Source organism: Pseudonaja textilis, chromosome 2 (genome assembly GCF_049901715.1).
Source record: "Pseudonaja textilis isolate UNSWEBS1 chromosome 2, rPseTex1.2, whole genome shotgun sequence".
Taxonomy (NCBI): Eukaryota; Metazoa; Chordata; class Lepidosauria; order Squamata; family Elapidae; genus Pseudonaja; species Pseudonaja textilis.
The window spans coordinates 139,252,864-139,278,009 of NC_141991.1; the positions used below are offsets into that span (position 1 = coordinate 139,252,864).

At 39.6% G+C, this 25,146-nt stretch overlaps 3 protein-coding genes across 4 annotated transcripts in view; 1 reads left to right on the forward strand and 2 right to left on the reverse strand.

Moving 5' to 3' along the window:
- Positions 1-4,913, reverse strand: part of LOC113444902 (gametocyte-specific factor 1-like) — a 49,636-nt gene extending 44,723 nt beyond the window's left edge. The window contains exon 1 of the mRNA XM_087925492.1: positions 4,790-4,913. Within this exon, the coding sequence (XP_087781618.1) occupies positions 4,790-4,808 (19 nt within the window). The 5' untranslated portion in view covers positions 4,809-4,913. The remainder of the gene's footprint in view (positions 1-4,789) is intronic.
- Positions 4,914-5,136: 223 nt separating this feature from the next.
- Positions 5,137-16,776, reverse strand: LOC113444834 (gametocyte-specific factor 1-like). Its single transcript, XM_026713729.2, has 8 exons — positions 16,652-16,776; positions 16,520-16,560; positions 13,910-14,037; positions 13,075-13,201; positions 11,732-11,809; positions 10,914-10,956; positions 10,114-10,152; positions 5,137-5,477 (listed from the first exon to the last, which is right to left on the reverse strand). The coding sequence occupies exons 3-7, from the start codon at positions 14,000-14,002 to the stop codon at positions 10,131-10,133; spliced, it is 363 nt and encodes a 120-aa protein (XP_026569514.1). The 5' UTR covers positions 14,003-14,037; positions 16,520-16,560; positions 16,652-16,776; the 3' UTR covers positions 5,137-5,477; positions 10,114-10,130.
- Positions 16,777-19,258: 2,482 nt separating this feature from the next.
- Positions 19,259-25,146, forward strand: part of NCKAP1L (NCK associated protein 1 like) — a 109,614-nt gene continuing 103,726 nt past the window's right edge. For both annotated transcript variants that reach the window (XM_087925491.1, XM_087925490.1), the window contains exons 1-3: positions 19,259-19,600; positions 23,137-23,247; positions 24,872-24,964. In XM_087925491.1, coding sequence (XP_087781617.1) covers positions 19,499-19,600; positions 23,137-23,247; positions 24,872-24,964 — 306 coding nt within the window. In that variant the 5' untranslated portion in view covers positions 19,259-19,498. The remainder of the gene's footprint in view (positions 19,601-23,136; positions 23,248-24,871; positions 24,965-25,146) is intronic.

Sequence of the window (25,146 nt, forward strand, 5' to 3'; positions counted from 1 at the left end):
AGGGGTGGTCTCTAAACTGGTAGTTAAAACAAAAAAAAGCTGACGATCAGCTGAGAGGAGAAAGAAGAGAAAAGTTCAGGATCGCTTCCCCCAACCTGCCCCTGCGCTTTTCTTTTCTTTATCCTCTCAGCTGATTGGTGCTGCAGGCCTCAGCTGGTCTGAGGAAAGAAGCGCATTAGGTGTGCATGCATTAGGTGTGAGTGCAGGCGCACGCGATCACTGAACTGGCCTATGTATGATGCATCCAGCCCACGGGCCGCCAGTATGACACCCCTGTTGTAAATGTTGGATAACTTAATTCTTGAATTTTTATTTCTGTCATATTTTTTGTTTGCCAATAATTCTAAGGTCAGTAGAAATCAGGAAGGAGAGAGAGGACATCTTGATTGTTCCTTTCATTATATTTTTGTGATAAGCCCAATTACCATTTACCAAGTAAACGGGAGATTATTTTCCCCCTAGACTATTTTTTCATTAAACAGATTTAAAACTAAGTGCTGTATTTTCAAGAGTAAGATAAAAGTTGATTATAAAGCATGAGGAACTAGGAACGAAGAAAGCATTTAGATATAAAAAAACCTTACAAAAATAATGAACGACAAATAATTAGAATTATACAAGCCCAAATATAAACCCTGTCCTTTTTATATGCCTTGAGTACATGAGGCAGGGCCTCAACAGCATAGTTGCAATTGCCACCTTGCCTTCTTTTTTTACCCTTCCTGCATTCATTCCTGAAATGTATAGTATAATGGAAAATTATAGTGCACAATCATATTAATAATCATCCCCATTCTCAAAACGAACCTATACAGGTTGTCTTGACTTACGATTTATTGCTTAATGACCATTCAATGTTACAACGGATCCCCCCCAAAGGTTATTTACAACTCAGTTCTTTTTTTATTATTACACATTTTCCTTTGTTATATATAACGTTTCCATTTTTGCAACGACGGTGTACTGTCTGTATGAAATCTGTTTTGAATACACATATTATACACACAATAATTATAGCCATTATTCTCATAATATATACAATATAATCTTCACTTCTAATTACCCTGTACAAGCCCAGTGATATTGCTTATAACATTATTGCATAGATAGATAGATAGATAGATAGATAGATAGATAGATAGATAGATAGATAATTGATCATCCTTAATTATAAATTTGCTAATTTCTGCTTCTATTTTTTAATCATTTATAGAATGTCCCATGTTAAATAATACTGTTTCCTCTTTATCCTTAATTTTCATCATTAACCTGTCCATTTTGGCACAGTCTAATATTTCTTTATTACATTTTCATCTATAGTGTATTTTCATTTTTTGAGTTTTGTCCATACATAATTGTTGCTGCTGTTATTACATGTAATATTAAATATATAGTTCTTTTGTCATATTTCCCCGGCAGTATACTTAGTGAGAACAGTTCTGGTTTTAAATCTATTTGTTGTGTTGTCATTTGTTCTAGCCACCTTTTTATCTTTAACCAATATTTTTTTGCCATTGGACAAGTCTACCACATATGGTAATAGGACGCCAGTATCTGTTTACATTTCCAGCACTCTGGCAATATGTTTTGGAACATCTTTGCCATTCTTGCTGGTGGTGAATGCCATCTGTAGAACATTTTGTAAAGGTTACCTTTGTATGTTGTTGACATCGTTAGTTTGTAGTTTCTTTCCCATTTTAAAGTTCAATAAGTAATTATATATTTTCTTTATTAATTTATCATCTGTCCCTAGAAATATCTGATCTAATTCTAGGGTTTTTTTGTAGAATCCATATATTTCTGCATCTTTCTTGTGTCTTGTTTATATTTGGATATGTGGCCACCAGGCAAAATCGATTCCTTGATTTTTTTAGTTCCTGTTTTGATTTTAAGTCCCCTTGTTCGTTTAGGATATCTTTATACCTTACAATTTTTCCCAGTTCAAGAATATTTGGATGTATTAGCACTTCCATCGTGGATAGCCAGACCGGTATTTTCATGTAGCGATTCTGTTTGATTCTTTCCCATACTGAAAGCAGAGCATGATAGTGCCTTCGGAAGTATCTATGTATTTTACTTTTCCCATACCACATAAATGCATGCCACCCCAATTGTAAGTCATGACCTTCTAATGTGAATATTCTTTTGTTCTTCAAATTTATCCATTCTTTCAACCATGTGAGCCTCAAGCCTGGTAATACAGCTCCCAATCCGGTAGCCCAACAACCAGGGGTGGGATTCAAATTTCTTAAAAACTGGTTCTGTGGGCATGGCTTAATTTGAGGGTGTGCCTTGGTGGTCATGTGACTGGGTGGGTGTGGCTTGCTGGCCGGGCATGGCTTGGTAGTGACATGACTGGCTGGGCATGACTTGGTTGTCATGTGACTGAGTGGGCGTGGCCAACTCAATGTCACTCACATCAAGGGGTGCCTCGCCTGGCCCCTTCCCTCCCAGCCATTCCTTGTCACACCCAGCCTCAACTTATCTATAGTTCTGTAAAAATGTTCACCTTTTTTGACTTTATTATTTACGTACTATAGATGTACTTTCATGGACCACTGAAAGGAGGAAATGGCTCACATGCTTTGCTCAAGAGTGTGACAAGCAACAGGCTTTTAAGGGGTTGCCAGAAAGATGAGGGGGGCAATGTATTTTCCAAAACACCAGAAGGCAAACAAGAAGCAATGGATAGAAACTGAACAAAGAGAAAAGCAAACTAAGACTAAGGAGAAACTTCCAGACAGTGAGAACCAGTGGAACTGCTTGCTACCAGAAGTTCTGGGTGCTCCAACACTGGAGGTTTTTGAGAAAACACTGGACAGCCATTCCTCTAGAATGGTATAAGGTCCCCGCCCAAGGTCCCTTCTAAGTATTATTCTATTCTGACACCTTTCCCAGGACCTTATACTCAAGAGTTTTCCTGCCTGAGCAGGGGTTGGACTGGAAAACCTCCAAAGTCCCTTTCAACTCTATTAAACACACATGTATTTATGCTCTGGACTATAGACATGTAATCTTTGAAAAATACCTGGGCAAAAGAAAGGCAGTAAAATCACTCTAGGTGTAGGGACAGTATAAAATATTAATATATGATAAATAATGGAACAATTAAAAATAATAGCTTTCTTTCTTTCTTACTCTTTTTCTTTCTCCCCCTTCCTCTTTCTTTCTCTTTCTTTCTCTCCCTTCCTTTCTTTCTTGCTCTTTCTCTCTTTTTCTCTTTCTCTCCCTTCTTTCCTTCTTTCTCTTTCTCTCGCTCTCTCTTTATCTCCCTCTGTCTTCCTTGCTCTTTCTTTCTTTCTCTCAGCCACTCTATGGCCAGCCACACAGATGAAGCAATAATCACAGAATCCAAAGAAATATCAGCGTTTTATTCCATCACAGATGGTAGCAAGAAGCAGCAAGCATATGAAAATAAAATTAGCGCGGAGTGTTCACCGATCCCAGCATTCTATTTATCCCACCTGGTAATCACCTTCCCACATCCAGCAGCCCCTCCCCGCAGCTAGCCAGCATCCCGTTCCTAATTGGTGACAGCTAACTTCACTGCCCCACACCACAATTCGCCCATCACCAAGCTGTGCTTCATTAAGTGAACCCCTACACCTCCACTAAGTTAACACGCTTCCAGACGTCCGTATCAGCTCAGCGATCTCTGGCCAGCTTGGTTTTCTCATGCTGCTTCAATCACCATGGCTAGCTGATGCTCTGCTGATGCGTATTGTTAGCGGTCGCCACTGTTGTGGGGGAAAAGTGAATCTGAAGCTCCATTGCTGAGCTGATGCCTTAGCTGGCTTGGAGAGTTCATGGCAGGCTTTACTTGTGGCTAGCCTTCACCAGCTGGTACATCTGATGGTGTCGAGCTATGGCTCGAGCCAAGCACGACACTTTCTCTCTTTCTGTCCCTTCCTCTTTCTTGCTCTTGCTCTCTCTCTCTCTCTCTCTCTCTCTCTCTCTCTCTCTCTCTCTCTCTCACACACACACACACACACACACACACACACACACACACCTGGTCTGGGATGAACTGAATGATCTGGCAAGCTCCAGTCAGCAGTAGGTAGCAGGAAAAGGAAGTGTGGGCCTGGTGTGCGGCTGCAGTCTTCCCAAAAGCAAAGCACTTCCATGTAACAGTGGCAGTAGGGCGTTGAGCACGCCCTCCCCCGCCCCGGCCCTCCCAAAGACAAAGCACCTCTGAGTGCAGCAGCGACGGCAGCAGTGGGTCCTTGAAGATCCCCACCGGCTGCAGTCTTACCAAAACACCTCCGTAGATGGCAGAGGTGGCGGACCTGGCTCTGGCTGCCTCCCGTAAGCTGCCCTGGCCTGCGAGGGAAGCAAGCAAGCATGGGGAAAGGCTCCGGTAGGTGCCATGATCTCCCGCTTGCTTCTGAAGCCGCCTTGGCCTGCAAGGGAAGTGAGCAGAATATCGCAGCACCGGAGCCCTTCCCCGTGCTTGCTTGCTTCCCAAGCCAAAGTATCTCCGTGTGCAGCGGCGGCAGCCCTGCTTACGGGAGGCAGTCGGGTCCGCTGCCGTCACTGCACATGGAGGTACTTTGGGAGGGCTGTGGGGGGATGCTCAAGACCTTGCTGCCACCGCCGCCACTGCTGCTACATGGTAGGGAGAGCTGGGAGAGTCCTGCGTGGCGGCTTAGCCAGCCAGCCGAGCCCAGGGATGGGGGGCAGGCAGGTAGGCTGGGCAAGGTCCAGAGAGAGGGCCGTGAGAGGCCTGGGGAGCCCCAGAGAGGCCCGGGGAGCATGGGGGAGGGGCTAGCATGACTTGCAGGCTTACCTGTGCAGACAGGAGTCATTTCCCAAAGAGAGGGGCCAGGGACTTGCAAGCTTTTTACTCTGCGCAGCGAAAGGCCAGCAGCAATGGCTGGCCTGGCAGGCAAATGCAGGCGGCAGGTATGTTGCGCATGCGCATGATGTTTCGCATGTGTGATAGGGACTGACTGGGCAGGGAGTGGAGAAGCAGGTAGAGAGGGGTGGGGCCAGCCAGAGGCCCGATTTACCAGTTCTCCGAACTACCAGGAACCATAACAACTGGTTCTGCTGAACTGGTAGAATCCCATCCCTGCCAACAAACACCCCCCCGCCCTTATTTTTAGTGTCTTGTAACATTTTCAGTTTGATTGTTGCTTCTTTGCCAAATAAACTTTAGAATCAATTTATTTAAGTCCTCAAATTACCTCTTTCAAGCAATAAAAATAGCAATTTCAATAGGATATTCATTTTTGTTGTGGTTATCCTTCCGACCAACCACTTGCCATAGATTTTTCCATTTTTCCAAGTCTGTCTCTATTTGTTGTATTAATTTAATGTAGTTGTCTTCTTTAATGGTTGTACCTTTTCCTGTTAGTCGGATTCCCAAGTATTTAACCTTTTTAGTTATCTGCATGTCCGTCTCTTCCATCAGTTCAAATATTGTTTGTTTCTTCTGACATTTTTTCTTGACTGTAAAGTTTCCTTAAAAAATCCTGAAAGAGAAAGAGAAGAAAACGATATACAAACTGATAGATGAGAAGGGGACTTTGCATTAATGGAATGAAGACAAAAACAACCCAGTTCTGAAGTACTGATGGCTGCCCTCACATTTCGAGTGCTTGGCAGGTGGCCCACATTTGTGGCATTTGCAGTGACTTACGAGATTTTTGCTGAAAACTAGCAGTTACTTCCATTTTTTTTTTTGCCAAAAATGCCCTATAATGAACAATGGGTTTGCTTTATGACCTCAGCATTCACATAACAACCATTGCAAAAACAAGTTGTAAAATCGGATCAGTCACATGATGGAAAGCTCCAATGCAGTCATAAGTCAAGCACTACCTGTATGTCTATCAGTGGTGGCTTTATTTACCATAGTTTGTGGAACAGTACATCATATTCTGGTTCATGCATAAAGCACCCCACAGCCAGAAAGACTTGGAACAAAATGGATGCTGCTGTGCCATTCAAAAATATAGATATATGCAGATATTTTCTGTCAAGATATGAGAGGAGCTGCCAGAAATATTAGGTGGAACTTTGTAACCAAGTATGGCTTCCTATGGATTCTTCAGTACAGAAAGCATTCACAAGAAATTTGGTGGGGTTTTTTCCTGCATAAGATCATCTTTGGACAATAGCTGTAATATCTGATTTTACCCAATTGTAACAGTCATTCCTATGCCAGTCCAGTTAGATGTAATTTCCACTAGCTGGCGTCATACATTTCATATAGCCATTAGCTTTAAACTGTGTCTAACTATAATTATTGATGCTAAAAGATATTGGACTAGAATACACACATGGTTGGAAAAAATTATGCTAAATCAAAGGCATGCTATGGATTAGTGTGTTACATGAAGCCAACCAATTGTGATTTCCTTAATGTCGCATCACTAACAAAAGAGTAATTTCATGAAGTATGAAGCCACTAGTTGTAATGCAATTCCCTAAGCATAATTGTATAATCCTACTAAGGCAAATCTTCTTCAATTTGGCCTGATGATTTCATGGTTATATCCATATGGATGTCTGGGCAGAAGAATAGAAATGATTGGCCATTGGTTTTCTCCAGGATGCTTTGGTTTGGTTTGTTTTCATTTTCTAACCCAGTTTACAACCATAGGATTTCCTGATGGTCACCTGTCTTAGTAAATAACAGATAACAGAGTAACAGAATTGGAAGGGACCTTGGAGGTCTTCTAGTCCAACCCCTTGCTCAGGCAGAAATATTAATCTTTTTCGTGTTAAACTTTACAGACAAATTTCTGTTTTTTAAAAAAAAACTAGAAAGTGAATATTCTGATTTTACTTAATTTCTTGACATTAGCCAACAGTCCCTAGAAGCTGCAACCCAACCGGTTGTAATTAGAGATTTAATATCTTATAGTTGATATAGATTTAGACTGCATAATAGCAACCATAGATGTAATACATTATATGAACACAGGCATTGGCTCTATCTACATAATATAAAAAGCTATAACTTTTGGATAATTAGTGTAAACTGTCATATTGCTCCCTGTTGTGCACATCTTGGTGTTTCTAGACAAGATAGCAAAATGTTTTGATCCATGCAATACCATACTTTACAAAAAGTCAGGTAAAGACTTTCATGCAGCTGGGGATAGTATGGAGGGATTCATCTGAACTTTACAATGTAGCATGCATCATGTGAACATAGCCATGGTTAACTTGCAATTGAGTGGCTGGTCTCTCAGTGTATTGTACAAATTAGGTTAATATAGTCCATCGCAGTGGATAAACACAGCTGTTATGTTCAAAACAGTTCTCTGAATACTAAATGTACAATACATAGTACATTTTCAGTTGATTTCTACTTTTAATTTAGTACTGCTGCATATTAAAAAAGCTGATATAAATTTCCTATAATAATTTAAGGGGATCTAAATTGTGGAAGTGCCCAGTGGAGATGAAGCACACTCAGTAGCCACAGATTAAAAAGAGAGGGAAAATTGAATGGATGGCAAACAGCGAGGGACCCTTGAAAAGGAAGGTATGGTAAATAAGACTTCACAATTTCCTGCCAGCCAACTTAAGAATGCCTGAAGCACAGAAGGGAGACAAGAGGAAATTGCTGGAGTTGCCCTCTTTTGGTTGTTTCGTGATCCTTAAAGAAATGAAGAGTAAAAATGGGTAAAAATATACCTAGACACCTTTGTGTTGGAAAGAGTAGCTGTGATGACCCAGAGTGTAACACAAATGTTAACAAAATCCAAAACATGATTAAATGTCCTTTAATGCCTCCAACTTGGCCCCACTGTTCAATAATACTCAGTTGGAGATACAACATACTCAAAAATAGTCTTCCAAAGAAAGCAATACAGTCCAAATTTAATGAGCAGATAGAGGTGAAATAAAAAACCAAACAAACTACAATGACAAAATGTCCACAACAGAACAGGAGTATTTACCAAATTCAAGGAGATAACAAGGCACAGTCTGTCAGAAGGACACCAACTAAGATAACTTCAGACCCAAATAAAACATGCTTTGCTTCTGGCAACCTGTGTTTTAACTGTCTCTCTTATATACTCGTCTCCCCAGCTGCAACCAATGAGGATCATTGCTGCTTCCTCTCTCGCAAAGTTGTTGCCTTTTCCATTCCTCCTTGTGTGTCCTAGGATGCAGAGGGGGTTGGGCCTGGTTCTTCCTCTGACTGCCCAGCCAGCCTCAGCCCTTCCCCAGCCTCCTCCACAACTTTCGGAGCCACACCTCCACTCCCTGTTGGCTGTTCCTCCTCCTCTCCCTCAGAGTCTAACTCTGCCAAGGGCCTGACAGTAGAGCTTAAACATTTACCTTTTACTTTTATCCTTCCTGTCTCCTCCCTTAGGTGCAGAAAAGGGATGGGGGTTTGGCTAAGTTCTTGGTTCATCTTATGCATGATCCCTATGGAAGGGGGCCTAAAGATGCTTTGTTTAGGTTTTGGCTGAGCGTGATGTGACAGTTTATGCAAATAGCAACAAACCAAGACTGGCAAGTGCTCTACAAAGGGATTTATCTGGAGTTCTCATTTAACATGAAGTGCTTTTGAAGATAGTTTTGCAAGTGTTGTGCGTTCTATAGTTGCCCATTTGCCCTGTATGGTAGTTTGGAAGGGACTCTGGCTGAGAGACATCTTATGCTCATGAAGTGTAGTTCTTCTGATCAGAATGCCATCCTTAAACTTCTTACAACATTAAAGAGTCTCGCTTCTACTCCAATATAGGGAGATAGAACCTAGAGGTTTCTCCCCAGAATGGCTGCTAAGCAGCAGCAGCAGCATAGGAGTGCCAGTGTGGCAAACTGGATTGAGTACTTTGGACTAAGCAAAATTCAAATCCACACTTAATTATAAAGATCACTGATGGCTGTGAAGCAATTGTTCCATCTTAGTTAAGGTTCTCTTATTTTAAGGAGATAATCATTTGTCTGCAGCCTCATGTTTTTGGAAAGAGCTGAATGTGTTATAAAAAAAATGGCAGACAAACAGTTGGAGATACTTTTGTAACACTTTATTTCCAATTTTATTAAAACATTTGAATAAAACATTTTTAAAAAAATTTAAATGTTTAAAAGAATTGTCTTGAATTTAAAAAAAAAAAATGTCCTGATTTCTTCTTCCAATGGGATCTTCATGATAAAAGCTGGAATAAGAGGAGCCAATTAATTTTTAATAATCTCAGAATGGCTCTTACAACTCCCCCAGACTGCTTGCAATCTGTCAACATTGATAAAGGTCCAAAACAAAGAAGGGGGAGGGGAGAAACTGCTAATTATATTGTTTAACATATACTGGTTTTGAGATGTGAAAAGAATCTTGCTCCTCTGACATTATTATTAGTTTATTTGGACAAGAAGTCCTAAGCTAAGGAAAGCTATGTCAAAATTCCAAGCAAGAGTATTCACAGAGTGCGTCCACCATCTTGCAAATTGTAACATATACTGCCGATGATGAGACTCTAAAACTGCTTTTCCTAGCACGGCCTCTAATCCCATTTACTGTTCATTTTCTTGTATCATAGGCAAAAAAATATAATCTTTTCTTGCCATCTTTTCGCTGTTCACTTTGACTACATTGGTACTATTTCAAATAGGAAAAAATGACTAACTTCAGTACTTTGCTAAACATGTCCTAACCAGTTCAATTCTAGCTTATTCAACAAGCTATCACTAAGCTAATGTAACTGTGTAGTATCTCAGAGATAATGGGAAAACTTTATAACCTCTTATCACATTTAACCTCTATTATGAGCAATGTTTGGCTGGTGTCAATTTACATGATAGTCTGTGGTTCTTATGGTACCAATATTATTGGCTCAAAAAAAAAAATTAATCCCAAAAGATGAGCCTTTTTTGTGGCTTGTTATAATTAACTTAAATGGCCTTCATAATGGCCAAAACATTTTTTAAAGTGCCATCTCCCCAGAGAAATATCTAGCTTTTACAATTACTCATTAGCAATGAAACTTGTTTGCTTCTGTGGGTATGTAGGCCTTAAACAATCTGCACCTCAGTCTGTCTCAAGGAAACCGTGGTTTATAAATCACACAGGATTGGCTGGAACATCTTAAGCTAAAAATTAGAAATTCTGTAATTAATAGATTATTGAATTCTATAATACAGTACCGTTGAAGTTGTAGCTTCTACTTTTTCTTTTCAGAATAGCTACAGGAAGAAAAATATGAGCATCAATAATTATGTATGTCTTAAATTAGCTTCTTCTAACATTCTTTCTCTAATATTAAAAAGAATCAAATGGACTTAAACCATTCTCCAAATAACAATAGAGCAGCTTTCATTCATGCAAACAACAGGGCTGGAAGGATACAGTGCTGGTTTCCATTCCTTTAATTTGTAGGGAAGTCTAGATAAGCAATTCCTTCTTCTAAAATAGAAATTGACTCTAGGATAACTGATATACTATTCTATGAAGAATTCCCTACCAGAGTCAATGGGGAAAAAATACAATATCCAGAGATTGCGAGAAGATATATTTGATATATTATAGCTGTGTTTAATAACTTTTATATATATTTGATAACTTCGTTATAGACCAATTCTTCAAAACAACAACTATCCAAAGGAGACTGATGTCTGCCAATACCGACTCTTGCCTTGTTTCCGCTACAATGCATTTTATATGCAGTTGCATTTGTAGACAACTCAGAAAGTACATGTATGTTGTCTAAGCAAAAGCATTTTTAGTATGCAACTACACCCACTGTACTATTGTACTATGCTTACTCTCCCCCCACCCCCATAATATGGCTTATTACATAGCTCTTCTACACCATTAAATACACCTCTTTGACATAAAAAGGTGATAGTCCCAGATTTAAGAATAGTTATTGCATCATTTGATATACCATTTTGATGCTGAATTAACAGGTGAAATAACAGGCAAAGCAGTTATTCTGCAGACTCACCTCTTCCCAAAAACAAAAAGAGGAGCAGGACATTTATCAGCATCTTTAAAAAAAAGAACGGTAGTAAACAAGTGTTAGATGCTGTTTGCATAATTACATAGCTGGGAAGCTCTTTCCCCCCCCCACGAAGCTGTCAAGTTGATGAGACATGAACTACATATTCTCATGGGATAGTTATGCTTAATAGCACTGTTAAACAAAATTATTTTACCAAAGAATCAAAAGCATTCTAGATACACACACAAAAATATTGTTTGGCTCCTACCCATTGGATCAGAATCTAAGAATCAGGAAAAGCCTAAGCAAAAAGAAAAGGAAAGAAAGCAAGTAAAATACCCAAGCTCCAGTCAGGAGAAAGATGGGAGTGGAGTTACACTAAGTCTCAGGTCTACTTAAAGCTCTTTCTTAAACTATTGTTCTTCTCTCAGTGATGAGTAACCTTCTCATCATCTAGGGCAGCGCACCTGCATGTAGTTTTGAACATTTTTCTCACCAAAGGCTCCTAAGGACAACGCTAAACTTCATGGAGCATCCCAGATAAATATGTAAAGAAAGCCCTCAAGTTTTCATATTATCTAAATTTGTCTCAATGGTTGCAATTCAAAAGTGGAAAAAGACCTAATCATCAGGAGGAACACCTAATCATTTTGAGAAAGAGGTCTGGTTCCTTAAATCTGTTTTAAGCCGGGGTTTCCAAGAGGGAAGGAGTTACTGCTTTGTTGTAAAAAAAATAATTGCATTCAGTTCAATTATAATATGTTGCAATTGGGAAAATTTGTTTAGAGCTATGGTGCTATATTCTGGAAATAAAAACTCACCAGCTTCCCAGTCTTCCTGCGAAGGTGAGCATTGCACACTAGTTTCCTCTTTGATTCCCATGTTTAGATTGGTAGCCCCTGCAATCAAAATGTACAGAAATGGTGATATTGATATTGAATAGTTATGAACAGTTACGCACAGTGATATTTAGTTCCAGGGCTGAGTGTATCTCTTTAAGACATTAGAATTCATGTTTGTGAATTTACATCGAGATATTGAAATTCAAACAACTCTGTTGCAAGGCAGAGCAAAGGGTAAGATCCTGGTCTCTGATAACAGATCAGATCTGATAACCAGTATCTTTATTAGCTTTTAAAACAAGCTCTTGAAATTTTGCCTAGGCTTTTAACTGCAGACCACAATTGTTAATTTTAATTGTCATTAAATGTTTTGAACGTTGATTTTAAATCTACGTTTCATTTCAAACTGCCAGGAGACTTTGGTAGCTGCTGCTCTATCAAATTAAATGAATAAAAATAAAAAGGAGTCATTTTGTGAGAAAGAACTTGCTTTGGCATAAAATATGAAAATTAATGGAAGCTCTCCATTGTCTCAGGTGAGTTCCCTTCTTAAATACATAATTTTTTTTATTATTTACTGAGAGAGGAAAGGGGAACAGAAGAACAGCTACTTTTTGTAGAACAGATAATTTCAGACACATCTAAGCCAGGCAGTCAACATGGGAATTGAACCATTAATTTTTTCAGGACCAAAGGTACAGTACTGCCCACTTTATTGCTTCATGTCCAAGTTCAAAATATGTTAATATATTAAAGAACAGAGGGGAATTACACCCTTTTCCAGAATGGTCTTGTACTTACTCTACCTCATAATAGTGTATTTTGTATTCTTTGTTCAGGAAAATCTAATTTTATGGCATGTACAGAAATATACAAAGTGGTCATCTTTCTCTGTTTGAAAAGTTCATTGAACCTCCCATGTTTTCTTGTTCATTGAACCTCCCATACAATGCCAAGATTTATATGTAATTATTGTAATCTTCCTTCGCTTATTTGACTGCATTGTATGTCAGTCATGATAGCTTTTCGATCTCCTTACTTGCAATGTCTAATTTTTTAAACGAATGAACTTTCAATCATTTTAAAAAATATCATTTTCAAAGCCATATTGCTTACTATAAATTAATTTCTTCTCTTTGCACCTTATTTTGTAACCATTTGAATATTCAGTATATATTTATTTGGTTGAAATATTGGGATGCTGATTTCTGTAGCCAGCATAACTCTCAGCTTAATTCACTGTTTTTTTTAACAACATAATCTATTACACCATGCAAGAGTCATAGTGAGCATTCAAGCAGAAAAAAGAATCAAACTCTTACCACTGGACACATCCAGAGCAATTTTATTCTCACAATTTTCAAGATGGGAATTGAATTCTTCCTTGGGAATTCTATGGCGAGCATTATAGGGGCATGTTGCTAGTTTTCTAGCGATCTTCCCATTGTTCTAGGCAAAAGAACAAAACCCAAGAGATTATAATGTAGAAATTATAGCCATCTTCAAAATCCTGTCATCAGTGATACTGCAGGAAAGATGTTGAAATACAAAAGATACATCAGAAAGGGAATTATCAATCCATTTTTTTTTAACCTGGAGGACCCCTTACAGTGCCACTAATATCTCAGGAGTGGAAAATTAAGGGATTTAGTAATCTTTTGACACTTAACACAATTTCATAAGAAGCAATGGCATGTGGAACATGAAAATAGATCTTGGCAACGGTAAATTTCAAGATTTAAAAAAAAAACCATAGTTTAGAAAAAGGGTTTAAATTAAATCAAAGAATTGACTGTTCCAAGAAACTGTATGGGATAGCTATGGCAAGATCACAAAACACCACAAGTATAAGTTTTCCAAATATTTTTCATCCACAATTTCATTGAGTAACATTCTGCTTTGGAACCTGCAAAACGCTCTGTGGTAAGCAGTTCTGAGTTTTCAGGAAGTGGTACGATATGGAACAGGTCTGTTTGTGTTTTCATTCCACGAATTCCCTTGAACAGTTCAACAATGGGGACAGCGTATCTGGTTTCAGAGTTGGAATTTTTTGTAATTAAATGTTTTTTGAACTTCTCTTTTTTTCAGTTTTGTCTAGCTTGGCTTTAAATGTCACACACATTGCCTATTCTGTACTACATTTCATTTTCTCCTTACCTCCTTGCACTTCACCAAGTGATAAGGGAAACGGCTGGCTCTGATCTGATGGTTTTTGTCATAGGGACACTGAACCAGCCGTTCTGGATCCATGAGAGACGTGAGAAGGCTGCTGGGTGGTTGTGCTCCTAAAGTTGTTGAAAAATAAATTACTGAATAGAAAGATGCTATTAAATAGCAAGGTACACAGGTGCATGTGTACTCAGTAGAAAGCGTAACAGATAAAAAGAGAGGCCCTTTTAATGCTAATACTATGTTCAAAAGCATCCTAATTATTTTTTAAATTCTAGAAATTTAGAAATTTTAGAAACCATGAAACCATGTTATTCAGCAGCCTATAACATACATTACAGTGTCCATTTAAAAAAAGTACAGAGATGAACCTTTGGATTTAATACACCCAGTTTTTATTTAAGAAAGTTGTGGCTGCTTCGGTGCCACTAGGTTGCTGCGGCCATATAATCCTCATTTTGAACATTTAGTGATGTTTTCAGGCATTCAGTTCCTTACTTCCTCCCCCACCCAGTAGTAGCCACTTGCCTACCTGCTGGGAAGGGAAGGTGCAATCTTCCTGGCTGACGCCACCCACTTCCCTGACCCTTGCAGCTTCTTTTGTGCATCCTATGAACCCTCCCTGATTTGCAGCCTCCCATGAACTTTTCTTGACCTATGCATCCTCTGTGACCTGTACAGCACCTCTTACACGCTCCATGATCTCACACATCCTTGACTGGCACTGTGCCCATTCCTACCCAACCTAGACAGCACTTCTTGCACACCTCCATGCCCCCTTTCAGACCTCACTTGCATAGCATCTCCTGTGCACATCTGATCACCCTTCCTGATCAGAACAGCATCTCTTGGGCACCCCTGCGTATCATTTTTGACCCACACTCCTGGGCATCCCCTCGCTCTCACCCACCAGGTAGCAGCCACTTATCTGCCTGCTGGCCTTGGACAGGCAACTTACTGTTATCTTCCCCACTGCCTTTCTTCCCACAAGCTTCCTGCAAGCAAAGTTAATTAGGAAGCAATAGGATTTCTATGGAGGGAGATATGAAGGAAAAAAAAATACAATGACAGAAAGGAGGGGGAAAAGGAAGGGAGGGAGGGAGGAACTGCAAGGAAGGATTTCCAATGCTTCCTGCCAGTTTCCCATAAGGTCAGTGGGCAGGTGGGCAGGAAGTCAGAAGTTGCTCCCACTTCCACTGCTTTTTTGCCCACCTGTGGTCATTCTGATTTCTCTGTTTAGATAAGAAAATATCCCCAAAACAATCCAATGGAGCATAGGTGGCAAATACTGCTAAAATTCTTGTTCCCACAACCTTCAACTGTGCATCATTGGGGTAACAATTTTTGAACCAAGGTGCCTCAAATTGGCTAACTTAGAGAATATTTTCAAAATCTGGGGCCTATGGACTATGTAGGATTGAAATTTGGCAAAGTTTATAAAACATTTTGTGATGTAAAAACAATCCTAAAACAGTTTAGGACGAAGTACAAAATATAATAAAACATTTCTTGTGCTGAGGTTTCACTGTGTTCAGCTTTGGCTTTTTTAAAGACAGATGCATCTCTGTTTCACAATTTTTCCAGTAAAGACTGTATATTAGATGATCCCTCATTGTTGAAGACATTGAAGAAACTGGTAAGGAAATGATGACAACCCAACAGGGCATGAGTTGTCTAATGAGGTCTAAGCCTATTAAATGGATGGTTTACAAACTGCACTGATATTGATTTTAAATAGTTTGTTAAATAAGCCATAATAGGCTGGATTTATATATTGTGCTAAGCCATGTTTGCCCATATATTAATCTGACTATATAAATATGTCAAAACTGTTGGGATTGGTTCAGTTGGTTCATTTCTGGTTCACTAAATCAGAAATAAAAGCATGGTTTATAAAGTATAGTGGCTTTGCTCACATTGCAAGCTAAACCATGTTTGATATTGATTTAAATGGAAGTGAAATCAGTATTCTCTCATATCTTTTTATTTGTTTAAAAAACCTATGCAAGTGGAGTGAATTAGAAATTCCCCACTTAAGATTTTTCCAAAGCTACTTTTTTTTTGGGGGGGGGGGGGGAGAAATGCTATAATTTTTTTTTTTACTATGTTTGCACAAATTGGCTAATCTGCAGTTTTTTGGTTAATTAACCCTTGCTCTGGGTTTACAATATATATCTAGCCAACTATATATTTCATATATTCCATAAGTCAAATGGGGAAAGTATATATTGTGGTTTATAAGCCACAATTAATACCTTAGTTTGAAGGTATTGATCAAACAATGTTTAACTCAACTAACTAGATTTAAACAAATTTTATATTAGCAGAATGTAAGCCACATCATGGCTTACAAAACACATTGGTTACAGTCTGATTTTTTTTAGGATGTTGGGTGAACATAGCCATTAGGTTCCTTCACAGATCCAAATCAAACTAGATGTATTTATTTTTTCATTCCATAATGTGTAAGGGGTGTTGTTATTGTGTTGTAAAACACAATTTTGTTTTATTCAACAAACTGGCTTGGTACGATAGATGAAACCCAGTCACAAACTTTTACTGTATAATTAAAGCAGTAGTAAAGAACAAAGGACTTACTGTGTGTTCCTGCTTTCCAGCTTATTCCTCCAGACTGTTAACTGAAAAACAAAAAGCTAAGTTCTCACATGTGGAAAAAAAAAGGAGGGGGCATTTCATATTGACTTTTATTTATTCAACTTGTATACCCACCCATCTCAAACAGGTGACTCTGGCAGACAAAATAATTAAAACAACACACACAAAACAAAAAAGAAATTAAATACAAATATCAACCAAGAGATAACTGTTGGTGTCAACATAGACAGGGAATATAGCCATTCACCCACTAGGCACTCCAGGCCCGGACACATCTTCAAGGTCTTCCAAAGGCCAAGTTAATCTCAGAGATACACAGCAGGAAAAAACATACTATCTGGCCCCACCAGCCAAAGAAATTTGGCTGGCAGGATCCATAGCATGCCTGTCCTGCAAGACCAGATTAAACAGGTAAAAGCAACTGGAAGAAAGTAGTCCCTCAAGTAACCAAATACCACCCCCAAAGCAGCAGCCTTGTGTGCCAAATCACTAACCTGTGTATCACACGACTTGAAGCTTCTGAATGCTCTTCAAGGACAGGCCTATTTTATACAGTAGCTGGCCATTAATGGAAACACCTGGCTTTCTCTCTCTGCTCATTTGCTCTAATTGCCTTTGTCTTTATCAGGGCAAAGAGTTACCGCTAAACAATTGCCTAAATTCAAATGAAACCGGTTTGCCCTAATAGCAGTTGAAATGTAGAGTGAACCAATGATGGGAAACATGATGGGAAACTTTCTTGAAGAACTTTCTGACATCATTGTGTCCAGGGAAACCATTGTATTACAAAAGGTGGGGGTCTAAAATTGCATTCACCCTTATCTATCTTTAAAAAGCATTGTGGATACTTCAAAAATCATGTGAAGAAGTTTCTCAACTACAGAATAATAGTGATAGATATCATAGTTGTTAATAGTTTTAAATAGTTCCTTTCTCACTAAATGCTAAATACCTAACAATGTGGTTGACTAATTTGTGACCCAGTAATCTAGTTGATGGTTCAAGATTGAGCAAACCCAGGCAATTTAATTAGGTAATCCATGGATCAACTAACTATAGATTGGGTTGTTTTGCAAACACAACCACTAGCTTGTTTCATGATTTGCTCTTCCCTCAAAATTTCATGTTCATTTTGACTCAGTGTTTGCCCAGAGTTAGTACTATAAATCAAGCTAAGAGATTCAAAACTCTGGCTGTGAGGAACAAGGTTTTTTTTTAATGCACTGGGAAGAGACTCATAGTTGGGAAAAGGATCCCAGTTTGAAGAAAAGCAGGATACCTTGTTTGACGTGTACAGCAAGAATAACTTCCAAGCTAAGATTGGCAGACATCCCACCTCAACTCTTTCTATTTGTATTGCTGATTAATGGTTCTGGGTAAAGCAGGGGCAGAGATAGTAAAGAGAGTACATCTGTTTAGAGTAATGTTGTCAGAGCCATGAACTTATCTGTTCATTAGTACAATTGGCATAACATAAGGACACACGTGCTCTTCTTTGAAACCTCTTGTGAAATCAAAAGGAGCCTGAGAAAGCCTTTTGACAACCCTCTTGTTCAAGCCAGTGGAAAAAACCTATTATAGCAATTTGGATTCCTGGTTTGCAGCTTCCATCTAACCTTGAAGGAGAAAGGTTGAAATGGGGGAACCTCTCTGTTTTCTTTTGTAACTCTATACTTGGTTTCATAACCTTTAGAAATGGTTCGAGCTGGTTGTGCCTATGAGTCAATTGTTGATTCTGATGCCTTCAAGACAATGTTGATCACTGCTAGCTACCTGGACTAGTCCGACAATTTTCTTGGCAAACTTGGCTCTCTTATACAATTTAGTAGTAGGTGTTTAGTTATTAGAGAACCAATTTGCTATACTATAGCGATTAAGGTGCAAGGCTACAAACCAGGAAGCCGTGGTTTTTAGTCCCATTTAGGCACAAAGCCAGCTGGGTGAACTTGGGCCAGCCACTCAGCCCTAGAAAGGAGGCATTAGCAAACCACTTCTGAAAAACATTGGCAAGAAACTTCAGGGGCTGGATCAGATAGTCGCTAGTTGTCCATGTTAACTTGAAGGCACAAAAAAGTCATGGACCTAGTGATTGCATTCCCATGACATAGTCCTGGTACCTAAATACAGGAAGTCCTCAACTTACAACCACAACTGAGCCCAGAATTTATGTTGCTAAGTGAGAAATTTGTTAAGTGAGTTTTGCCCCCATTCTATGACTTTTCTTGCCACCTTTGTTACCTGAATCACTGCAGTTGTTAAATCAATAACACCGTTGTTAAGTGAATCTGGCTTCCCCATCAACTTTGCTTGTCAGAAGGTCGCAAAAGGGGATCCCATGACCTTGGGGGACACGGCAACCAACGGTAATATGAACTAGTTGTCAAGTATCCAAATGTAAATCATGGGGATGCTTTAATGTGCAACGGCCATAAGTGTGAAAAATGGTCATAGGTCACTTTTTTTTAGTGCTGTTGTGACTTTGAATGGTCACTAAATGAACTGTTGTAAGTTGAGTGTTTATTCATTTAACCCATGGACGTCAGGGATGGATGTTCACGGTGATATCCCCTGTACACCACGGTGGGTTCACAAGGCTCAAATGCGACTGACTAGACTGTGGTTCATTATGTCATATTATAGGAACAGAGCAGTACTAAGTAACAAGCTAGGCAGAAGTGAAAGAAGCTGCTTAACTGCAGGAAAGGTTAACAATGTGCCTTTGCCTCAGTCAGAAGTGCTCTGCTCATTGAGCAGCCTGGTTACAGGAAGTCCCAGCCTTATAGGGGAAGCTGCATTCTCCACTGCCAGAAGAGGAAGCATTGCGGTGAAGTCTGCATGATAAGCTGAAAGCCCGAAGAGCAAGTTGTGCCACAAGAGTTGTGTGCTAGGTGTGGCCTGCTTTTGAATTTCTCCCCTCATCAAGTCTGAAGCCCCAAGGGGCGCTGCCGATTCCTTGGGAAGATGTCCCTGTCCTCCGTGTACGAGCACAAATTTGCTGAGAAGCTGACAATTCTTAATGACAGGGGCAAGGGGGTGCTCATCCGCATATATAACATCAAGAAGGTAGGTGCTGATGTGCCCGTGGGGCAGGTCATTCTGTTCTTCGGTCAAAGAGATTTCCAGTTGATCCTAAGGAAAGAATGTAGTAGTGTCTGGGATCTTATAAAGTGTGGGTGTATCTATCTGACTGGAGCCTTTCTCTATTTTGTTTTCTTTCTGGCTTACAGCAAAGGTGGGAGGCCCAAGTAGCTATAGAGAAGATCTGTTAAACTTGGTTTGATGAAACTGGTGGATAGAGAAAAAAATAAGGCAGCCTACAACTACCACCCAGAAACACTAGCTGAAAGAAAGATTAAGAGATGAATGGTTCTTACATAGCACGTATATGGAAGTCTCGATAAAGGCCTGGGTACACTTTTTGTTTTTAATTGAGTGATTCTTAGGTGATGCTTTAGAAGAAAACAGTTTGATTTCCTCCCCCTTGTCAATCTGCAGCTTTATGGTAATTTTCTCCAGCTTCAGACTTGCTTTCCTTCCTGTATCCTATCCTAACCCTTCTTCTAAACCAGGAAGAATATCATTTTCATTATTTAAGTAGTTCATGATTAAAGTAATTCATTATTTAAATAATTCATTAATGTGATTTGGTGTGCTCACAATATATTACGCTAAATGTGATCTGGTGTGCTTTGAGAATCCAATGATTAGTTTATGGTTCATTGTGTTGTGTGTAGCACAAACTTAGACTGTTGGATCAATGCTGTAAATCATTGGTTAATCTGTTGCACGTAATCCTTTTGCAGACATTTTCTTCCTCCCTTTCTAGTAGCTCAGACGATGTTGGTTAAAACATCACATTGATAAAATGGTTTGTTTTGGTTTAGTGCGGAGGTGGAGATCTGTGGCCCCTTTATGATTTATGGGCTTCAACTCACATAATTTGAGCCAGCATGACTCAAGGTCGCAAGTCATAAAAGGGCCATAGCTCCACACCCTGGTTTAGTGTTTTGTTAGTGCTTATGTTTCTTTTTAACATAAAACATGGATAATCCAGCCAATTGTGGTTTACACAAATTATGGCTTAATGCAATGTGTGAACCTAGTTTGTGGTTTTAGCATGCTGCTTTTTCTAAGCTGTCTTTAATGGCTACATTCTATTGTGGCCTAATGTTCCCTCTATCCAAGCAGGGACTGTTTCTCGCTTATGATTTCTATAATGCTCAGTGACAGAATTAAGATGATATTTTAAAAGCAGAGGACAGAGTGCTACGACTTTCAAATGTTTCACGCATGTCCCAAATTTCTTCAGAACAGCCTAAAAGCTTGACAGGAGATTTTCCATCTTAACAAAAGTCCTGTGAGCTAAATTTAGGGCAGCCTTCTCTCCCCCTCCCCTCCCCAAATATGATATCATCCACATTTTGGAAGTTGTAAAGCTTCTCGAGAAAAGGAAACTGACCACAAGTTGACTATGGATATTTGGACCAAATGAGGATTTAAGCTAATATGCCTTTGGAAACACCATCCCTTCAACTGCTAAGTACTATACCTTATTCTTAGCTGCTATAATTAATAGTGATTGAAGAAGGCTTTAAGAGGAAGGAAAGAAACAGCAGCTTCAGAGTAATTCAGATCAACAGACAAGAAGCCAGTAGAAGTAGTTGCTTCCTCTTCCTGTTTGAAACTGTTGGGGGAGGCGGTGACATCTTATGCAAATTAGATCCTGCCCATTCCCATTGCTGGCTACAGACCATATTTTGATAGTGATCATAATCTTTCCTTGTGCCATAGCAATTATCTCCCATTGTACTAAGGGGCAATATGCAATTCTTAATACAGTTAAGAATTTTTGGGAGCTATATATGCTACTGGTTCTTGTTTCTATCTATAGTTTGCTATCTGATTGTGGTCAGTGTTGCTCAAAGTATAACTTAGGGCTCATGCATCATTTCACTAGTGTCCTTTTGTAGCCTTCAGGGTGGGTAGGGCTTCTTTTGATTCTCTTTTAGGGTTTTTTTTTAAACTTTACTGGTGATTTAGGGGCCAACTGGATGCTTAAGCCTCACTTTAAGGCAGGGGTCTTCAAACTTGACAGCTTTAAGACTTATGGACTTCTCTTTTTTAAAAAAAAATGAAATAAACTTTATTTACAAAAAATTAAAAAAGCACAAACATACAATTATATAGAAATAAAAAAATGTGTAAATAGAATAATAAACATATTTCTGCTACATTTGAAAATAGATTTGATAGTTCATAATAAACAATAATAAATAATAATTGGCAGGACTTGTGGACTTCAACTCCCAGAATTCCTCCTCCAGTCATGTTAGCTCAAGAATTCTGGGAGTTGAAGTCCACAAGTCTTAAACATGCCAAGTTTGAAGACCCTTGCTTTAAGGCATCATTTTTTTTCCATTTAATATTCCTTTATCCCATTCCATTGAATTGGCCATGCAAAATCTGGTGCTGACTTTGAGATAAGAGAAATTATGCACTTTTGTGCTAGAAGGATCAGGATCACACTTGTGTCCTGGTTGAGAAGATTTATTGCTCAACCCTGTACACACAAATCTTGTTAACTAACATATGGCACTAAATTGGTGCCAGATAAATAAGGGTCAATGGCATTCAAGAGGGGTTGGACTTGGACTGTTTGTGGGAAAATAGTGGCTCTAGGCTCATGACTCACTTAACTCCACCCCTCCCAACTCTGATTCCCCTTCTACATCTGCTGTGGTTTAATATATTGTCATATGGAGATGGAGAGGCAGAGAGAATGTTAGGATGCTAGGAAACTACTAAGGATCTAACTCTAGTTTCATTTGCTTGTAGGCTACTGCTCAACTGATGCTATGATTGTAAATAAAACAACTGATAGATGTTTTCAATCTCCATTGATCCCCTTACCTGGAGGGAAGTTAAGCTTATTGTGCTATTTCTGAAGCATTCCTAATGCTTTTGAGGAGTGTGTAATAGTGTCCCCTGTGACACATATGTTTTTGTTGTTGGTTTGAACAACACATATGGAGGGGCCACAGCTTGAGAAAGGCTGCATTTAGCATACCAGTTTGGAGGTTGTCATTTTAATGGATTGATTCATGATCTTCTATTAAGCTAATACCTTTAAAAGGGACTCATTTGCCTGCACTTGGTAATAATTGACCAATTACATTGAGGCAGCTTGTTCCATTTCCATCAAACCATCACAACCTCAAAATAGGAACTAAGGGAACAAAAAAAATACAGAGCTGGCTTTTTTTTTTTTTCTGGTTCCCTCCACCTTGCTCAATTAACCATTGAAAATGAATAAAGAACCATTCAAATGAACACAGCTGGAGAGAAGGAAGAATGTCCTGACAGCAAAGACAGATCAGTCCCCTGAAAATCTGTTTATCTATTGCTTTTTCTGGCAAATGACAATGTTCATTCCCATGTGGGGTTTTTGTGTGTGTGTGTGTGTTCTGCCATTTCTCATTTTCATTTTTAAGGGAAGAAAGAGATAGCTGCATGCTGCAGTGAGTGTGAGATTATGAAAACCCTAATAATTATGCACATAAACAAAATGCAGTTTTGACTTGGCTTTGTTATCTTTACAGACATGCACGGATTCCCAGACCAAGCTTCCTTTCCTTACGGAGAAGGCAATGGAGTCCTCTATCAAATATATCAACAAAAAGTTTCCCAATTTGGACACACGGAGCAGCACGGTGGGACCCTGAGTTAAAAGCAGGGTAGAGAGTTGAACAAGTTATCCTCTTGGAAAAGAGAGACACTTCCTTGGAGATTCTCAGTCACGGTGGTCCCCAAAGTGCTTTTTCAAAAGGCAGCTGGATTTTGTTTTTCCCTTGAAGACGTTTCGCTCCTCATCCAAGAAGCGTCAGAGCTGAAGAAGCTTTTTGGATGGAAGCGAAACATCTTCAACGAAAAACAAAGTCCAGTTGCCTTTTGAAAAAAAGCACTTTGGCGGCTTCCCTGGAACTGCTATTCTAGTTTCAGTCAGAGCAATTTCTTTCTGCAGAAAACTGCTACCTTCCTAACTCTGTTTTAGTAACCAAGTTTTTACTGCCAAAGTTGGTCTTACAGAAGTGAAAAGGGGAAACCAATATGAGCTGTTTTGTTTTCTTGTAATATATTTCTAAATCATATTCAATAATCCAGTATTGCCTAGCTCTAATCAAACTTAAACTTAACTTCAAAGAATTTTTTTGTGTTATTATTTCAAAAGCAAGTGTAAAAATATGTTAATTTTGAAATACCCTAGTACGAAAGAATAAGATTCTGGAAGAGCAAGGAGTTCTTTATCTATTATGATTGCTCTTTGCATTAAGCAGGGGTCTCCAAGCTACGGGCCTCAGTCCACGACCGGGCCACAGCCCATTTGGAACTGGGCCATGAAAGTGGCGGGTTAGAGCAGTGGTCGCCAACCAGTGGGCCAGGGACCACTGGTGGTCCACGAGAAAATTTTGGTGGGCCACAGAGAAATGTCACCCCTAAAGTACTCCCCAGAGCAATTAATCCAGGTTGTGTGGAAGGCTGCACTGCCCACATGGCCTGTGGGAACACAAGGCTTGCATCGCTTGCATTGCGAACAACTCGAGGTAGTGAGGGGAGGGGGGAAGGGCAGAGGGGGAGGGAACTTGCCCCACTCGCTCCACAGAGCCTCTTTCTTCTGCTTTCGGTTGCCTGCAAAGAAAGCAGCAAAAGTCTTTCTTTGTCTCCTCCAAACTCCGCCAGAAATGAGTCTTTGGGACCCTGCAAGGCATCCTGCTCTAAGAGGCTGCGCCAATGTGAGAAAGACTCATTTCTGGCAGAGTTTGGGGGAGAGAAAGAAAGACTTCTGCTGCTTCTGCTGCTTTCCTTGCATGAAACCAAAAGTCTCTCTCTCTCCCCCCACCACCACCGAGAACAGAGCTGAAGCCGGTATCCTGCGATCCCAAATAAAGAATGATCAATCCGTAGGAAAACTGGGTGGGGAATTTTCCTGCAGACTTTTTGGGGGATTTTCCCAGGTTTTTGGTCCACGGGGTTTAAAATTATGAGTTTGGTGGTCCCTGAGGTCAAAAAGGTTGGCGGCCCCTGGGTTAGAGTGTGCGCACATGTGCCCTTCCATTTGTATGAGTGATGGGCACACCCCATTTGCACAAATGGAGCTGTGCATGCTTTTACTTATATCTGTCACTTGCACAGAATTATTCTCTTTCTTCCCCCACCACCCACCGTCACTGATTCACCAAGCAAGAAAGCTTGGGGAGTACTGCCTTAAGTGGCAAAAAATGGAGTTATATTAAGGCTTACCTATCCCCTTATGCCTGCTTTTCCCCCCACTTACAGCAACACTTGGGTCCGGTACACAGAGAGAAAGCAGATATTTTTCGGACACTCACTGCCTATTATCAGACCTTTGTGGATGTAATGGAATTCCGGGTGAGTATTAAGCCAGAGTTTGACACATGTTGTGTGAAGTTGAGCCTTTTACATTTGCTCTGTTTTAATTAGGAGAGAACCTTTGTTTTATGTAAACAAGTTTATGGAGAAACAGAAAACACAGTAAGCAGTTTTTCTCACTCTTGTGTTGCACTTAAAGACATAACGGCATGTATCAATGG